This window comes from Solea solea, chromosome 2 (genome assembly GCF_958295425.1).
Source record: "Solea solea chromosome 2, fSolSol10.1, whole genome shotgun sequence".
Taxonomy (NCBI): domain Eukaryota; kingdom Metazoa; phylum Chordata; class Actinopteri; order Pleuronectiformes; family Soleidae; genus Solea; species Solea solea.
Window position 1 is genome coordinate 25,352,248 of NC_081135.1, and position 16,286 is coordinate 25,368,533.

General features: G+C 41.8%; 1 protein-coding gene across 5 annotated transcripts in view; it reads right to left on the reverse strand.

Moving 5' to 3' along the window:
• Positions 1-293: 293 nt before the first annotated feature.
• The window catches only part of dip2a (disco-interacting protein 2 homolog A), a 79,318-nt gene continuing 63,325 nt past the window's right edge, over positions 294-16,286 (reverse strand). For 3 of the 5 annotated variants that reach the window (XM_058615809.1, XM_058615792.1, XM_058615777.1), the window contains 20 exons: positions 14,274-14,410; positions 14,075-14,155; positions 13,496-13,623; positions 13,224-13,338; positions 12,659-12,860; positions 12,421-12,530; positions 11,670-11,750; positions 11,271-11,388; positions 10,195-10,316; positions 9,979-10,090; positions 9,567-9,676; positions 8,827-8,957; positions 8,530-8,698; positions 8,146-8,316; positions 6,486-6,547; positions 5,837-5,894; positions 5,369-5,443; positions 4,773-4,947; positions 3,478-3,601; positions 294-2,940 (listed from right to left, as the gene is read on the reverse strand). In XM_058615809.1, coding sequence (XP_058471792.1) covers positions 2,688-2,940; positions 3,478-3,601; positions 4,773-4,947; positions 5,369-5,443; positions 5,837-5,894; positions 6,486-6,547; positions 8,146-8,316; positions 8,530-8,698; positions 8,827-8,957; positions 9,567-9,676; positions 9,979-10,090; positions 10,195-10,316; positions 11,271-11,388; positions 11,670-11,750; positions 12,421-12,530; positions 12,659-12,860; positions 13,224-13,338; positions 13,496-13,623; positions 14,075-14,155; positions 14,274-14,410 — 2,534 coding nt within the window. In that variant the 3' untranslated portion in view covers positions 294-2,687. The remainder of the gene's footprint in view (positions 2,941-3,477; positions 3,602-4,772; positions 4,948-5,368; positions 5,444-5,836; positions 5,895-6,485; positions 6,548-8,145; positions 8,317-8,529; positions 8,699-8,826; positions 8,958-9,566; positions 9,677-9,978; positions 10,091-10,194; positions 10,317-11,270; positions 11,389-11,669; positions 11,751-12,420; positions 12,531-12,658; positions 12,861-13,223; positions 13,339-13,495; positions 13,624-14,074; positions 14,156-14,273; positions 14,411-16,286) is intronic. The other 2 variants (XM_058615801.1, XM_058615785.1) reach the window with 1 other exon arrangement.

Below are 16,286 nucleotides of genomic sequence, written 5' to 3' on the forward strand. Positions count from 1 at the left end.
ATTATAACCTTGGTGTCCTGTTATTAAGTTGTCCTCCTGGACACAAATGAGCGAATATAACGAAACATTTGTAAACATTTTCCCTTTAGGCACTAAGAAAAGTGAACATCACGTGGTGCAGCCTGAGAAACGATTATTCCAGGCCATAATAATGAACTGGACAGATAATCCGAGCACCAGCATCTCACGGAGCGACACAAAAACAAAACCACTTCTTTTTTTAAACGATTTAACCTAATCTAAAAGTGAATGGACGGATCAGCACGGAGCTCAGTCGCCACACAAGACAAACATTTCAAGTTAAAAGGTTGGTTTTTGTTTTATTCATTAAGAAATCATGTTGTGAAAAATAATGACAACTAACCATACTGTATATCGGACAAATGTTAACAACTTAAGTTTGCTTCAGAACATAATCCGTCTTCTCGAGCTCCACGTGTGCTTTGTCTCACCGCCGCCGTCCCACACTTTAAAAAATATCACCCGTCTCTCTCTCTCTCTCTCTCTCCGTCTCTCTCTCATTGTCCACACATAACTCTTTGTTGGCTCACGGGAGAAGACGACGTAAGCGCCAGATTCAGTCTTTGCATTATACTTTTCTGTCATCTTCTCCACCTATTAATAATTTACACAAAAATACCTGTACATACTTACAGCAGGCCGGAGCCTGTAACTGAAGAGATGTAGAAAAAAGAAAAAAAAGGAAGAATCAAAACACAGCGGAGTGAATGTTTACAACATAACAATGAGACGGGGATGTCACAACACGAGGCTCGTGAGTGTCATTCTGCATCAAACCTTATCACTACTGCAACGCCTTTCGCTATAAAAACATTGAACTCCACCGACGAGAGGGACAAGACGTTATTAAAAAGATTTAACGGAGCAAGTGTGTGTGTCTCTAACGGCTGATGTCAGGATCAAGTGTATTCGTCGATGAAACAAGAGCGTTACATTTAGCACACGAACCTCCTTCTGCATATTCCTCCCCCTGTCCAGCCGCTGATAGACTTCACAAAACTGAGTTAAGCAGGAGCTGAGACACGGAGAGGCATCTGAAAAGACATTTAAGGCTTGGTTCTTATCATCTGGCAACGCTGCTTACTGTAAGCAACAATTATATTCCTCTGTTTATTTAGCGTGGCCTTGAAAGGTTGGTACTTTACCGTCTGTCTGCGGCCAACTTTCACATCACTCATATTGCATTTTGGTCAGAAGAAAAACAAGAACAGTATCGCACACAAGGAAATGAATGAAAGATTTTGTCTGAACGCGGCGTTATTTTGAAGCATTTTTCTTTTTTGTTACTACAAACTAAAGCACTGCTGCTGCTGGAGTGAGCAACAAAGAACACTAATTATTGCCCCCTTTTTTCCGCGCCCCAACACCACTGCTTTGTGCTTCTGCACTGACGCCATAAGATGATGTTAATATTAGGATGTGGCCACAAGTGACACATGTCGTGACTGTGGTGCTGGTGAAACATCTGACAGCTTAGATAGAAACAAGGTTTGGTTACTGACATTAGTCCTGTTCTATGGCACGAGTGTATGGCAAACAAAATGAACAGTTGTTGTTGTTTCCTTTTGAGACTGATTTAAGTCAAATAAGTTAATGGCACAGTGTACAATTTTTACGACAGAGTATTAGGGCCAAACTGAACAGAAGAATAAACAGTTTAATCTTTCGGGAATAAAGTCGTGATATTACCAGAAAAAAGTCATAATATTACTAGAATAAAGGCGTAATATTAAAAAAGTAGTAATTTTCCGAGAATGAAGTCGTAATTTTTCCGAGAATAAAGTCATAATCTTCAGAGAATTAAGTCGTAATATTATGAGATTCTTTTTTATCATTATCTAATATATTATTATTAAACAGCAACAGAACACAGGTGTAACCAGCGTTATCCTTGCAGTCGACCACTACCGGACATTTCCTCCTCCACAAAAGAGATGATTTTCTCCAAGTCTGTGTGATTCTTTCTTCCAAACAGACTCGGTTTCTTTCACAATCTTTTCAAAGTCCTGATGCTAAAGATAAAGTGGTGCTGATGTGCCAAAAAAAGTAAGTACTTCTTTATTTGTGAAGCCCCAATCAAAATGTCACTTCACCAAAATGCTCTGTGTTCCTCATCTGGACGCAGGTTTGCAGCTGATCATATGAGATTTTGCTTGAATAATAATAATACATTTATTCTTATAATATTACGACTTTATTCTCGAAAGATTACGACTTTATTCTCATAATATTATGTCTTTATTCTCGAAAGATTAAAAAAAGAAAATTCTTCAGTTTGACCCTAACACTCCGTCGTACAATTTAAATCTTAACAACTTGGTTAATTTCCGTCAGATGTTCTGGATTTAACACAAACCAAACTCACTTCAACAAAAACCCGAATGCCCTTTAAAACACTATTTGTTGAGAGAGGGAGGAAAAAATAAAAAGAACCAGAGAAACAAATAGTGTCACTTTTTTTTTCTCCTTTGTCTCCGTGTTTCTTTCATACTGTATTCTCCTCAGTGAGTCAGCCACAGGAGGGCAGCGTGCTCTCTCTCCACAGAAACCATTCGGATGTGGGGGGCCCCCGGACGACCGTTACAAGCGCCATATTTGTTTCCGCCCCTGCGGTCTCTGTCGTGTGAGGAGTCACAGGTAGGTGTCGCTCTCCAGCAGCCGGACCCTCACATGTTGTAAGCCACATATATGGGGTCCAGCTGGTCGGCGAGGAATCCGTCTCTGAGGTGCATGCGTTGCTTCTCCCCTCTGGAGTTTATGGGAATGACGCCGGGGTCGACCACCACCACCACCCCCACGATGAGGTAGTGCTCCTCCAGGACGACGTTGGTGACCAGGGCCACCAGGTCCAGAGCTTCCTGCTCAGATCCTTCCAGCTCCACCACCACCACGAGGAGGTTAGTCCACGTGAACACCGCACTGACGGGAGGTAGTGGTGACCGAGGCAGAAAGGTAACAAAAACAGGGAGGGGCGACGGAAATGTCGTGAGAATTAAGAATTGATGTTGTTAATCAATACAGTGCTTAACAAATGTATTAGACCACCTACTAAAAACAAGAAAACTTGTTATTTATTTATTTATTTATTCATTTATTTATTTAACAAACTGGGTTCACTTTTTTATACCAAAAAAACTCTTTTTTTCTGTCCAGGAATGCGAGTAAATGACTATAATTTGACATCTTAATCAAGAAATAATAATGTGCTTTACTAACGGTGCATTTTAAAATTCATGGATAAGAATAATAATTATATTCTCGCATTAAAAATATGATTTCGGCTACAGAGCTCCTACATACTGGTGTATTAACCATGATAATTATTGCGGCTGTGACTTTGGATGGTGGTCTAATCACTTTGAATGGAAGCGCTGCATATCAATTACAACAATAATGAACAAATGAAAAAGAAACCGTAATTAAGTAGTTAAATATAACAGATGCAAATTTCCTCACCACTCCGCTATGCTCTTATGAGACCGGATAACGGACGTCTCGATGTCAATCGGGTGATACCTCATCCCCCTCAGCTCCAGGGTCTCATCAAGAGAACCGACCACATAGAGGGCATCATGGCGCTCTAACACACACACACACACACACACAGTCAGAGATTTGTCAATTTATATTTAATCAGCCAAAGAAAAAAAACAATTTTGGTAACACTAGTGCGACAAGATAGAGCTAAACACTCAGTAATTCACTGCGACAGCTTCTGATAATGAATTTTCTCCGTCTACAGCTTTAATATCAGACTCAAAACTACTATGAACTTTCCCCTAACAAAATGGAGGCTGTTAATGTTGCAGACATTTAAATAGGTTCATTAGAGGGTTTCAGTGTGATTTTATGCTATATTCTGTACATTTCTGTTTCACGGATTAAGTGTAATAGGATGTATTTATGTAACTTATTGAGTAAGACTTGATGAACAGGTGCAGTTATAGACGTCTGACCTTATCTGAGCACTTTTAATGGTGTAAGTAGGTAAATGTAGTTTCCTTACAATATTAGGTTTATTTACAACATTTTGGGGGATGTTAAATTGATTATTTAGTTTTTTGAAGTAACTGGACGTGCGACGCAGCAGCAGCAGGAACAGCTGATGTGCATATCGCAGGTTGGTTCGTCACCGTCCAGTAACTTACTCCGGTAATTTCAGTAAGTCCATGTTTGTGGCGGGACGCGGGAGTGGGATAATGTGATCTGTGAATCAGTGGATTGCTGCATTCAAGTGCCGCCTTTTTGAAGTGGTTTGAGTTTAAAGTTACACAAAGACATCTTTCAAATAGGGAGGTAAAAAAAAAAAACAGAAAAGAAAAAAAAAAGCCAGAGCTCGACCCGAGTCCGAGGTAATGATGTAGTAATCGGCCCCTCGAGGCCTTGGGCTCCAGCGTAGGGCTCTACAACAAGCACCTGCTGGGTTCACATGTGACCCCTGTCAGTGCGGTACAGCTACTGTCCGCCTCACCTTGTGCCTTTTAACAGCCGTTTTATGTCCGATCAGCAGGACTAAATATGTCACACACGTTCATTTAAGATAATAGCCTGACTGTGGAAAGTGTCTGCAAACATTATATTGGCGACATACAGAGACAGGCACGCATGCATCAACCCAGTGTGTGGGGGAGAGTACATCTGCCTCCCCTGGCCGCACAAAACACTGCCAAATCTCATCTGTCATGACTCAGATACGACTCTTATCTGAATGTAGCCAGTTAAAGAGACCAAGGAGGAGTGGTGATGCTCACCTCCGCTGGCATCAGTGAGCTCAGTGCGCCGCAGGAAGCCCAGGTAGCCCGTCCTCGCCCACACAGTCTGAGTGTCACCGAAGCTGAGTTTGGTGCTGAAGTGGTCGGCGTGCAGGGCCTCCTCGCCGTAAACCGTGTAGTAGCCTGTGGCATTGTGAGGACTGCTCACCCAGACCTAAGTGGACAAATGTTGTGGTTTGAGTGCAGACAAATGCAGAAGCACGAGGGGCGTTTCAGTCAACTCCAGTTCTAGATGTTCTCTTTCATTTGCTAAGTCTGTTTCCATTGCATTTACCTTTTATTGATACACCAAATTGTCCACCTTTCCCTCAAGGAATACACATTTTTAAAGACATTTTCTAAATTGTCTGTGTTTCTGTTCCGGTGTTTTTATGTGTAAATCCAAACTGCACATAAAACCAGGCTGGTGGAAACACAGCTTATGTCTTCATGCCTAGTTGCAGGGAGTTGCTGCCTTGCATTGTGTAATTAAACCTTTGCATTAATGACTAATGGAGGAGATTTACCTGTAAAAAAAATGGCCAGTGAGTAAATGTAAGCAAAGGCTCATTTTCCCAGATTTTGTGCTGACTTACTTCTCCTAGATGGGAGTCTCCCAAGGGTCCTTTGGTCTCCGTGTTTGCGATGATCACTTTAACTCCTGGTAGGATCTGCAACGGCAGAGAGAGCAGTTTAAGAGAAGAGCAACCCTTCTGCAGCATTGAAGGAGAAGTGGCAACTTCATCCTCCTGTAACAACTGTCAAGTCACATTAGAATGCAGAGGAAGACGTGTGTGACACAAGAGCTTCAGTCATGTTTTCAAACTCATACAAGAACAATTAGAGCCATTTATTGACAAAAAACATGCACTTCTCGTGGACATAAGGTGGATTGTGGCAGTTTTCCCATAGGATTTCATTGCTGCCTGTGTCCTCTGGACCAGTTCTTAAAAGTTTTTGTCAGTACGACACACTTTCACCACTACATTACTAAACATAGAAAAAGGTGAAAAGTGACAGAATTCCCCTTTAGGTCACAGACACACATTTACATGACACTGTACCTTTCCAGACTCCATTAATGGTAAGCTGTGTGGTGACCCTCGCTCCACCAGGCGAACTCTGACAAGACACAAACAAGAGGACTAAATGACTTACTTTATATCTACATATATATACTTTTAAAGCAAGGTTTATTTTTATTTTCATTCAAACAAAACTGTTTATGCAACAGTGGACTCAAAAGAAATGTCAGACCTTTGGTTGTCTTGTTGGATATACACTTAAAATGAACTAACTAAATCAATACAATTAAACTTAAAAGCGCACTACATGTACAGCATATGTTAACAACTCAACTTTAACTCAAAAGTAGAAAACTGCATTAAGTAAAAAAAAAAAAAAAAAAGAAGACATGCGGGGTTTCTCCGGGTTCTCCGGTTTCCTCCCACAGTCCAAAAACATGCAGATTTGGGGATTGGGTTAATTCGGTTATCTAAATTGACCGTAGGAGTGAGAATGTGAGTGGATGGTTGTTTGTGTGATGGACTGGCGATCTGTCCAGGGTGTGACTCCGCCTATCGCCCTATGTCAGCTAAGATTGGCACAGCGTCCCCCCCCCCCCCCACCACCCTCATGCGGAGGATAAAGTGGTAGAAAATGGATGGGAGGCACCATCGCACGTGGTGTTAGTGTTGCAGTAGAGTTCCTCACCTGTCATGACGAAGAGCTCTCATGTCCACATAAACAGTGGTGGGGTCAGGGCCGGCTGTGCCCTGGTGAGAAAACAAACACGACATGAGTCAGTGATGTAACTCCGACGCTCTGGCATTAGTAGATGCTGCATGTTTTCAAGTGGAGGGGGGGGGTGCTTATGACACAACTGTTGACAAAGCGGGGGTGGGGGTGGGGAGGCAGCCAGAAGCCAACCAGCTACACTACAATAGTTGGAGCCTTGGCAAAACTCAACCATGTAGCCACAGACACTGTAATGACCTGCAGATTTGAATTCACTCACTGTAATGCTCCTTCAGCTATTATTTATTTATTTATTTCCTTGAAGTTATGTATCTTCCGTAACACAAATGGCCCAGGAATATCAGAAAAGTTCAAACCTGAGCTTCATTTGTTTCGATTAAATTTCCATTACACTGAGACATGGCAAAACTCTAATTGGCCCATTTCTCAAGCACCGATTCGGGTCGACACATATCGATTCCCCCTGCTTTAGGATTTTTGTCATCATTAATGCTGTAAACCTCCTCACAACAAATGTCATGTTGTGTTTTTTCTTTTCTTTTTTTTCCTTTTTATTGCTCCTTTGCCTGTGTATAGCAGAGCATAAGCCAGTAATGAGTCGCTGTATGCGGGCACATCAAGCCAAGCTGAGGTTTCAGCAGCAGAGGATGTTTTGGAAAACGTCTCTAAAACTCAATCCAGAGATTAGTCTTTGCCACAACACAGAAATCTGGCAGTCTGGTCGATCACTACTGCCAACAACACAATGACAAAACTGTGTGTAGTATTCTCTAATGAGTTTGATTCCAACGTGACAAATGTTTGAAGGGGGGGAAACAGAAGAAGAGAAGTAAACTGCTGTATTTATTTATTTATTTTTCAACTTTACAGCACTGCTCATGATGCTAGCTCATGGTAGAATGTACTGCAATAGCATGAGGCTTAAGCTGGTCCGGGAAAGAATAAAATGTCACTGATATTACGGTTAAGCATGTTCAAACATCATGCAAGACACACACACACACGCACGCGCACACACACACACACACACGGTAGCGCAATGAGCAAATGGCCACTCTCTTCCCACAGTACCTGCTCAGCCAGTTTCCCTAACCTGTTGGGCTGACAGGACAGGGCAGGAAAAATAAACAAAGATATATATGTATATATATATATATAGATAGATATATACACACACACACACACACACACAACACGCATATTTATATATATAAAGACTCGCATGACACACGGCACACACTCACATACATTAAAGTCCCCAGGGACTGGAGACACGAGAGACGGTCAGAGAAGGAAAAAGAAGAAGAAGAGCAGTAAAACTGTGGATCAGCTCTGTGCATTGTTCAAAACTCCAAAGACCACGCCAAATTATAATATTAGTTTTATAATATTATGTTCAATTTCTTAAATGATTTAAATAAACCTGACTTGACAAAATGGCATCAAATGTGAATTTGTTGCACAATTCTGTGTTTTTCACAAATTTCTTGGTTATTTCATGTGTATGTGAACTATTGGTTTAATAATGATGGACAGCGGACCTCTCCACCCGCCCTCCCTCCTCCTCCTCCTCTCTCTCCTCCTCCTTCTCTTCATCTCTACAACAGCTACTCACCTGCAGACATATCGCCACATTCACCCTGCACCCAAAGGTGGTGCTGACGGCTCGTGGTGAAAGCCCCAAGTCTTTGAAGATCTTTGAGAAGGACTGAGTAAGTGCTATGCGGGGCCGCTCCTCTGCTACCACCATGCACGTGCGCACACAGGACAGGTTCACATTTCGCAACTGGAGATAAAAAAAAAAAAAAAAAAGGTAATAAAGAGTCAATTTTGATAACAAGTAGAGTCATCAACAAGCTCTACTCATTAAACCACATTAAGCACAGGATTAAAGTGTTTTGTTTCAATAATCACAGGACTGCAGCAACACATCCACAGGAGAAAGACGTAATTAAAGTCAAATTTAAATGTTGTGCTTCCCCCGTGAAAACACACTTACCCGCAGCGCTTCTGTTTGTGAACCCAGGCCCTTGGTGCACATCTCCATGACTGAATAGGAGCAGAAAGTGACTCGCACTTTGTACTGACTGACTGCGGCGAGCCAGAGAGATGCGTTGCTCTCCAGCTCCAGAGGGGGAACCAGGATCGACTGATGCCCCGAGTACACGCTAAATCAGAAACAGAACATATCAGAAGTGACGGGGGAAAAAAAAAAAGTTTGTATCAGCCTCTGACAAGTCAAATAGTATTATGTTTGGATTTGAAATCATTCACTCGTTTCAGTGCTGCCGTTTACCTGCAGAGGCACCACAAAGCAAAGCCGAGGCCGCAGTAGGGGTCAAGACAGATGGCAATCTGCCGGGAAGGGTAGAGCTCACACTGCAGCTTGATGGAGCGACACAAGGCACTGGTGGCAGCGTGAGACATCTACAAGAGATGATATTGTAGGAACCGATAAGACAAACGGGCTGTGCGTCAACACTGAGTCACTAAATGAAATGAAATTCAAAAACATTTCTTTGTGGTGCAGTAAAACAAACCAGTCTTTGGATGTCTTCTAACTGGAGTATATGGACTTAAAACCATAAAACATTTTTAATATAAAATGAACATTAGATTCAAAGTTTACACTGGTGACATTCCTGAGTTTGTTTTATGTCAAGACAGATGGAGGCAAAAAGCAACATTGCACGAGCAAAGTGAGATGACTGAAAACAAGTTGGAGTATGACTGAAAATTTAAAAAGGTGCCGACTAATAGTTTCGTGTCAAGTGAATTCTACACCTCAAAAAACACAGTCGTTCAGCAGTTTGACAGGATAAAAGCTTCCTGCACCCGACTGTGCTGCCAGTGTATACACACAAACGCTCCCTCACTCAGGCCTGATAGTTTTGCTTGACAGAGCATATTTTACTGTAGATGACGGATGCAGAATAAATAACATTTCTGTTCACAATGACCTAACAGAGGGTGAATAATATTATCAACAATAAAAATCACCAAAAAGTATGCATATGCACATTTCCTTCGACATACTTTGACTCCTGCTAGGATGCCTGTTGTGGACACACTGAAGTCCAGGTAAGCTAACATCTCTGGGGTTGGGGGCTTGTACATCTGTGGACTCTTCTTTCTGGGGAGGTCATCTGGAAAGCGCAGTCAAAAAACAAAACAAAAAACAAAGAGTGTAAAACAGTTCAAATGTAAGAAGATTAAACTTGTTAAAAAGAAGGACAAGGAGTATAAATGAATAAAAAGATTGAAAACAAAAGTTAAACAAAAAGGTAAACACATACTTAAGTTGATTATTGGTTGGCAAATTTGAAATTTTATTTAAAAAAATAAGAAATTAAATAGAAAAATAGGAATCCATTCATCTTTATACGCAACAAGAGAGCATGAACTGAAGACCTTAGTGTGTTTGCATGTGTGGGTGTGTATATTTCACCTGTGTCCAGCACCATGGGCCAGCTCTTGACGTCCACAGCAGCAGCAGCCTCTTTGGATTTCAGCAGCTTCATTATTGCTTGGGTGGTCAGGATGCACACCGACTTACTGACCTTTAACAAACAGATACTGCATTATTAAATGGTTTAGTTCGTGCAGTAGCTGTAGTGAGAGGAATAAAAATAGCTTTCTGATGTAGGCCAGTGAGCTCTGTTACCTCAACAATCATCTTAACAGTGGGCAGGGTGGTGGCCAGGTTCTGTGGGTGTGGGGGTCTGACTGTGACCGGCACACAGCCAGCGTACAGGCAGCCATAGAAGGTGGCAATAAGGTCAATACCTGCAGAAAAAATGTTTACTTTTAACAATCACCTCCAGGAATAGCATTAGCAAGGGTGCGGGATCAGCAAAATCTTCATAATAACGGAAAAGCAGAAGATCTGCACACCTTAAAACTCGTCCACTCTCTGCTTTAAATCTTCCCCTAATTTCACACTATATTTAAAAGGGGCAACAGACAGCTTCTGTGTCCCTAGTGGTTCCTGTTTGCTCACTGTCCTAAAGATGCAGCAGTAGCTAAATGCAGGTCTGAACACAGGTACTTTTCCTCAGAGCGGGTGTTGCATTGTGTCACTGAAACACTCCTGTGCGTGGATATTGGGTGAATAATATTCTCATGCAGTTCCTTTGTCTCGTGAATTGATGTTTGTCTGAGAGAACCCGTCCCAGTGGACAAAAGAATAACATACTGTAGATTTCAGGACAAACACAGATAGTGTTGTTTTTCTATCGCCATTACAATTAATGCAATTACTTTTTAACGTCATGATGAATGGTTTATATGGAAAAGTTGTTTATCTCCACTTAAATAATTTAAGTAAAATGATGTGCATTTTACTTAAATTATTAAATGGCTACAGCTCTCCACTGTAGCACATCCTGTATGTACAGGAACTACAGGAGATAGAGAGCGACAAAAACACAGGCGTAAACCAAATCAAACCGCAAAATCTGACACACCAAGACAGTGAGGCAACTTCCAAACAGGAACTGCTAAGAAAGAGGAAGAGGCAATGTTCTTGTCCCTCACAGTTCTTGGACAAGTGGTACACAGAGTTTCATCAGAGAAGATGTGGTGTTGTGCCATAATAAGCACTCTTGAGTTCGGGCATTACAACAAAAACATTGTGACTGCAATGAAGACAAACAACTGAGAAAATGGTCGGTCAAGTAAAACCTGTAATAATATGTGTTCTAAAATAGCAAGTAGCACAGCAGCTAAAGCACCTCTTACCTGGCGGGTAGACGAGTGCAACATGGTCTCCAGTGTTTAGGCGTCCCATCAAAGCTACGGCCACCCGCTCTGCTCGCTTGTGCAGCTGCAGACAGGAAGCTGTGCTAGCCACCGTGCCCTGAAGAACATAAATGTAACAATTACAAAAACACAAGTGCTAATGACAGACAGGCCTTTTCAGGGATATCTTTTTTTAATCAAGATACTTTTAAATGTATAACTTTAAAGACAATGATGCATATTGAAAAGACAAGCAATATTAAAAAGACAAGCCAACAAACTGGAGTTACAGCTTTATCATTAATTAATATTATACCTATTTCTAGGGTTAAAATTCTTATCTGGAAAACTGGTTTTCAACTCAGGGCTGCGCATGTTGCCATTGCTAAGGTGAAGTACCTTGGCATTGAGAACAAGGAAGAGAGGATGATCTGGAGTCGCCTGAGCTCTCCACTGTAGCACATCCTGTATGTACAGGAACTATAGGAGAGGGACAAAAACACAATTGTAATTATCAAGAATCACCCAGTAAAATCTGACACACCAAGACAGTGAGGCAACTTCCAAACAGGAACCGCTAAGAAAGAGGAAGAGGCAACGTTCTTGTTCCTCACAGTTCTTGTTTGGTCACTGACATAAAGATGCACAAGTGGTACACAGAGTTTCATCAGAGAAGATGTGGTGTTGTGTCATAATAAGCACTTTCACACTTGAGTGAAAAACAGTAAATAGCAAATGGGTGCTCTTATATGTGCATTGTTTGCAGAATAATGCTGTTCATTAGTACCATAAATTGAGTCCTGGTGACCAAAAGAATCACATAATGAAGCATGACTTGAAATATATTTACTGAATGTGCATTCAGTTTTAACATTTTAATGAAAAGTTTTCCGATTTAATGTGATGGTGTAGAGTTGATGGTATATGGTGACACATGGTGTATTGTTGTAAATAAATAAGCAGGTATGAAGCTGTAATGTAATGCATGATAAAGAAGGAATCTGATTTACACAATACCTGCCTTAATTTAGACTGATGTTGCCATCAACTGTATGTGTTTCAGATTCCAGATTCTTATGGATTCTTACCTGTGTCTGCAGTGTATGTGTGGAGGTGGTCATGAGTGGGTGAAATGAGGATGATCATCTACCTTACGTGCCTGGTCATTGTCCTCTAGTTGTGCCACATCTCTCCCACATGCCTGTGCTATCCTCTTGCCTGCCACCAGGTTTCCCACAATCATAGAAGCAGGACCAACTTCTGTTAAGAATAACCAAACAATCAGAGTCCATCAAAGACATTACAAACACCTTTCACCAACATTAAAATGAGCCGAGAAATCAGTCTTGTTTTTAACATTTTCCATGCCAGGACATGTGATAGTTGACCTGGTTGTTTTTGTCTTGGCTTTGGCAGGTTGGTGACACAAGTGTGAGGGCACATAAGGACGTTGCAGGGGTGCAAGGCACCCTCCAGGAAACGCTGTTTGGTCTCAGATATATGGATGCCACCCAGAGGAGCTTTTGGAAGCGTGTTGGCAGGGACCAAAGCCAGACAGTACACCCCAACTTGGTGGATGCTGTCTATGGCCTGGAAGCAGACAGTTGACACAAACAGAAATGGAGAAAAACAGGGGATCACAAAGATGTAAATCTGTAGAGTGGAAGTTAAAAAAGTTAAAAAAAAGGATATTCTGTGTCAACAATAAGAGCAGCACAGTGGTTGCCTTCATTCATTGTTTGTTTTAAAATGATCTCAGGGATGTTTCTGTGATTTGATTTTCATTTTGAACATTACACCAGTGTTTTCCTGGGAGGTAAAAATAAATATCAATCTAAACCTGTTTAAGAGTAAGATGCAAATGTCCTGATTTGAATTTGCTCAAAAGAAAACACACAAATCACAAGCACAGTCTATTAAATAGATGAGAGACAGACAGAGTTCAGCCAGTACCTGGAGGACACGGCTCATCCACTGGAAGCTGTCTTCCTCAGAAGCATCCGGCCTCTGCTCTGCCACAACAACAATCCTCTCGTCACGCAGCACAGACACAGAAAACACCGCTATTCTGAAACACACCCAGCGTGAAATGACACCGTTACAACCAGACATTATTCTTTCAGTCAAGCTGCTCACTTGCCAATGTTCTTTACCATCACAGTAGAGACAACAGTGCAACTAACTAGAATGATGTATGAAGAGGTGTACTTTTTGATGTCTTTTACCTTCCCCTGTACACAAACTTCATGGGTTCCACTGCCAGAGCTGTGGCAACAACGTCATCAGCGTTGTGTCTCCGCCCACTGACCACCATCAGCCCGTCCATCTTCCCCACAACAAACACAAGGCTGTCCTGAGGATAAACACAATGTAAATATGGTTAGATGTGTATATTTATGTCACCAATTTGATGGATGCTTTCATGTGATATACTAGGAAGATACACAGGAAAATGAAGTTCCGAAACATAGTTTATTGAAGGTCAATCAACCTCGACGTCAATGAGCTGTCATGTTTTCCAAGGGGTACAACATCTCCTTTCAGCATTAGAATAAAACAAATTTCTAATTTGCCAACCAATAATCAACTAATAATTCGTTTTTACTTCACTTTATGTGTTCTGCATTAGTTTGCAACAGATCCTATTTTAGGTTGGCAGTTTAAAATTAAAAGCATAGACTATTTATAAAAACAGTTCTAGGGTTTCTATTTAAAAAGTGAAGCCCCGGAAGTAGGACAGACATAGCACACACACAGCCAGCATGGGGCTGATCCACTGGTTGCAAAGAGAAAATTAGACTTACTGGTCCAATGAAGCCCAGCAGTGAGGTCCTGGTGAAGGATCGGTCACTGATGGGAACCCCAGACAATGTCACTGGGATGGTCTATGGGAACATGAAATACACATGCATGGATTTACATGTAGTCATCTAAACAGATCAACGGCATATGGCGTAAAACTGGAAAAAACTGGTTCGGAAATAACAGCAATGAAAGACTCACCTCAAAAATGTTCTTGGTCATGCCTGGGAGGCCATAGTAAGCTACACCAGTGGTACCTGAGCTTATGCAGATTTCTCCAACCTCATCTGTCTGACAGAGATATGGTGTCCCCTCCACCCGCACCACACAAACAAGAGCTGGAGAGACACAACAATACATTTAACATCAGAAGAATGACATATCATTTAAAGCAGAGTAGACGTCTTAATTGTTGTACATATTCATATTATTTTAAATGCTTTATTCTACTTGGTTCTTCAGTCATCTCCCAACATATACTGTAGTCCTTCATTTTTGTCAGTGTTGTCAAGTGCTCCTCTTTTAAAGGCACAGTATGTAGCGTGGAATCATGGGAAATATTGTTTGACACACACAACACACTGATGTTTAATTGGGAGTTTTCCTCAGAGGTTATGGCCGTCATACAGTGGTATACAAATGTACACATTTGCCGTGTGCTTTTAGGTAGACATGAGGGGTACAGCAGGTCATGCAGCTTGTACTGCAGAGACGTAGGAGAGTCTAGTGTGTGTACGCTGTAAATGTTGTTGCCTGTTGTGGGTCTCATTAAATTAAATTAAATTAAAATTTGTGTAAAGTCTCCCCCACAATAGCAGATTTTTAGATATTTTAATGCAGATATGTTTCATATTATATCTTAAGTTAGGGGACTGCTAAAAATGTCATTAAGCCATCATTTAATTTCTCCCCATAACACATATAGATTTAATAATACTGAGCAGTAGAAATTCTTCGCCACATTCTACAAAATCTGATCAGGTTAGCAACTTTTTTTTCCCTATGCTATAAAAAGATTTCTGCACGTAATAATTTTTACTCTTTACCCACTGCCACACTTCTCTTCACAGTCGTTTGAATTTCATGCTGTAACTGTAACTCACCCAGTCAAACTAATCATTATTGTCATCTACCGTCCACCAGGCCCATTGGGACACTTCTTGGAGGAACTAGATGTCCTCCTTTCAAACGTCCCAGAAAATGGCCCACCACTTGTTCTTCTTGGTGACTTCAACATCCAGTCAGAGAAGTCATCCGATCTACTATTTCTACTTTCGTCTCTTTCTCTCTCACTTGCTCCTTCTCCACCAACTCACAAAGCTGGCAACCACCTTGACCTCATCTTCACCAGAAACTGCTCCACCTCCGACCTCACGGTAACTCCACTTCATGTCTCTGATCATTTCTTCATTTCCTACTCTCTCCCACTCTCCCAATCTGATGATCTCATCTCATCAGATACTGCACTTGTCCGTCGCAACATTCGCTCTCTCTCTCCCTCCTCTCTCTCCTCAACTGTTCTATCAGCACTTCCTTCAGCTGACTCCTTCTCCCTCATGCATCCCAACTCTGCCACAGACACATTCCTCTGTACTCTGTCCTCCTCTCTTGACTCTCTCTGTCCTCTTACTTCACGGCGGGTTCGTAAGTCCTCCCCAGCCCCGTGGTTGTCGGACTCAGTGCGTACTGAGAGAGCCACGATACGGGCAGCAGAAAGGAAATGGAGGAAATCAAAACTCCCTGACGACCTGCTTTCCTATCATTCTCTTCTCTCCAACCTCACTGCCTCTATCTCTGCAGCCAAACAATCTTTCTATCAGACTAAAATTCAATCCTCTTTCTCTAACCCCAAAAAACTTTTCTCGATCTTCTCTAACCTCCTTGATCCCCCCACCCCCCCTCCTCCCTCCTCCCTTCTACCAATTCACTTTGTCAACTACTTCACAAAGAAAGTAGATGACATTCGCTCTTCTTTCTCAACCCCACCTCCTGATCTCACCTCTCTACCAACCACTAATTCAGCTCCTTCTCTATCCTCTTTCACCCCTCTATCTCAGGATCAAGTTCTTTCCCTAATAACCTCTGCCCGCCCAACCTCCTGCCCCCTTGACCCTATCCCCTCTCACCTTCTTCAGTCAATTGCTTCTGATCTTCTGCCTTTCCTCACCCACCTCATTAACACATCTCTATCATCTGGTTGCTTTCCGGACTCTC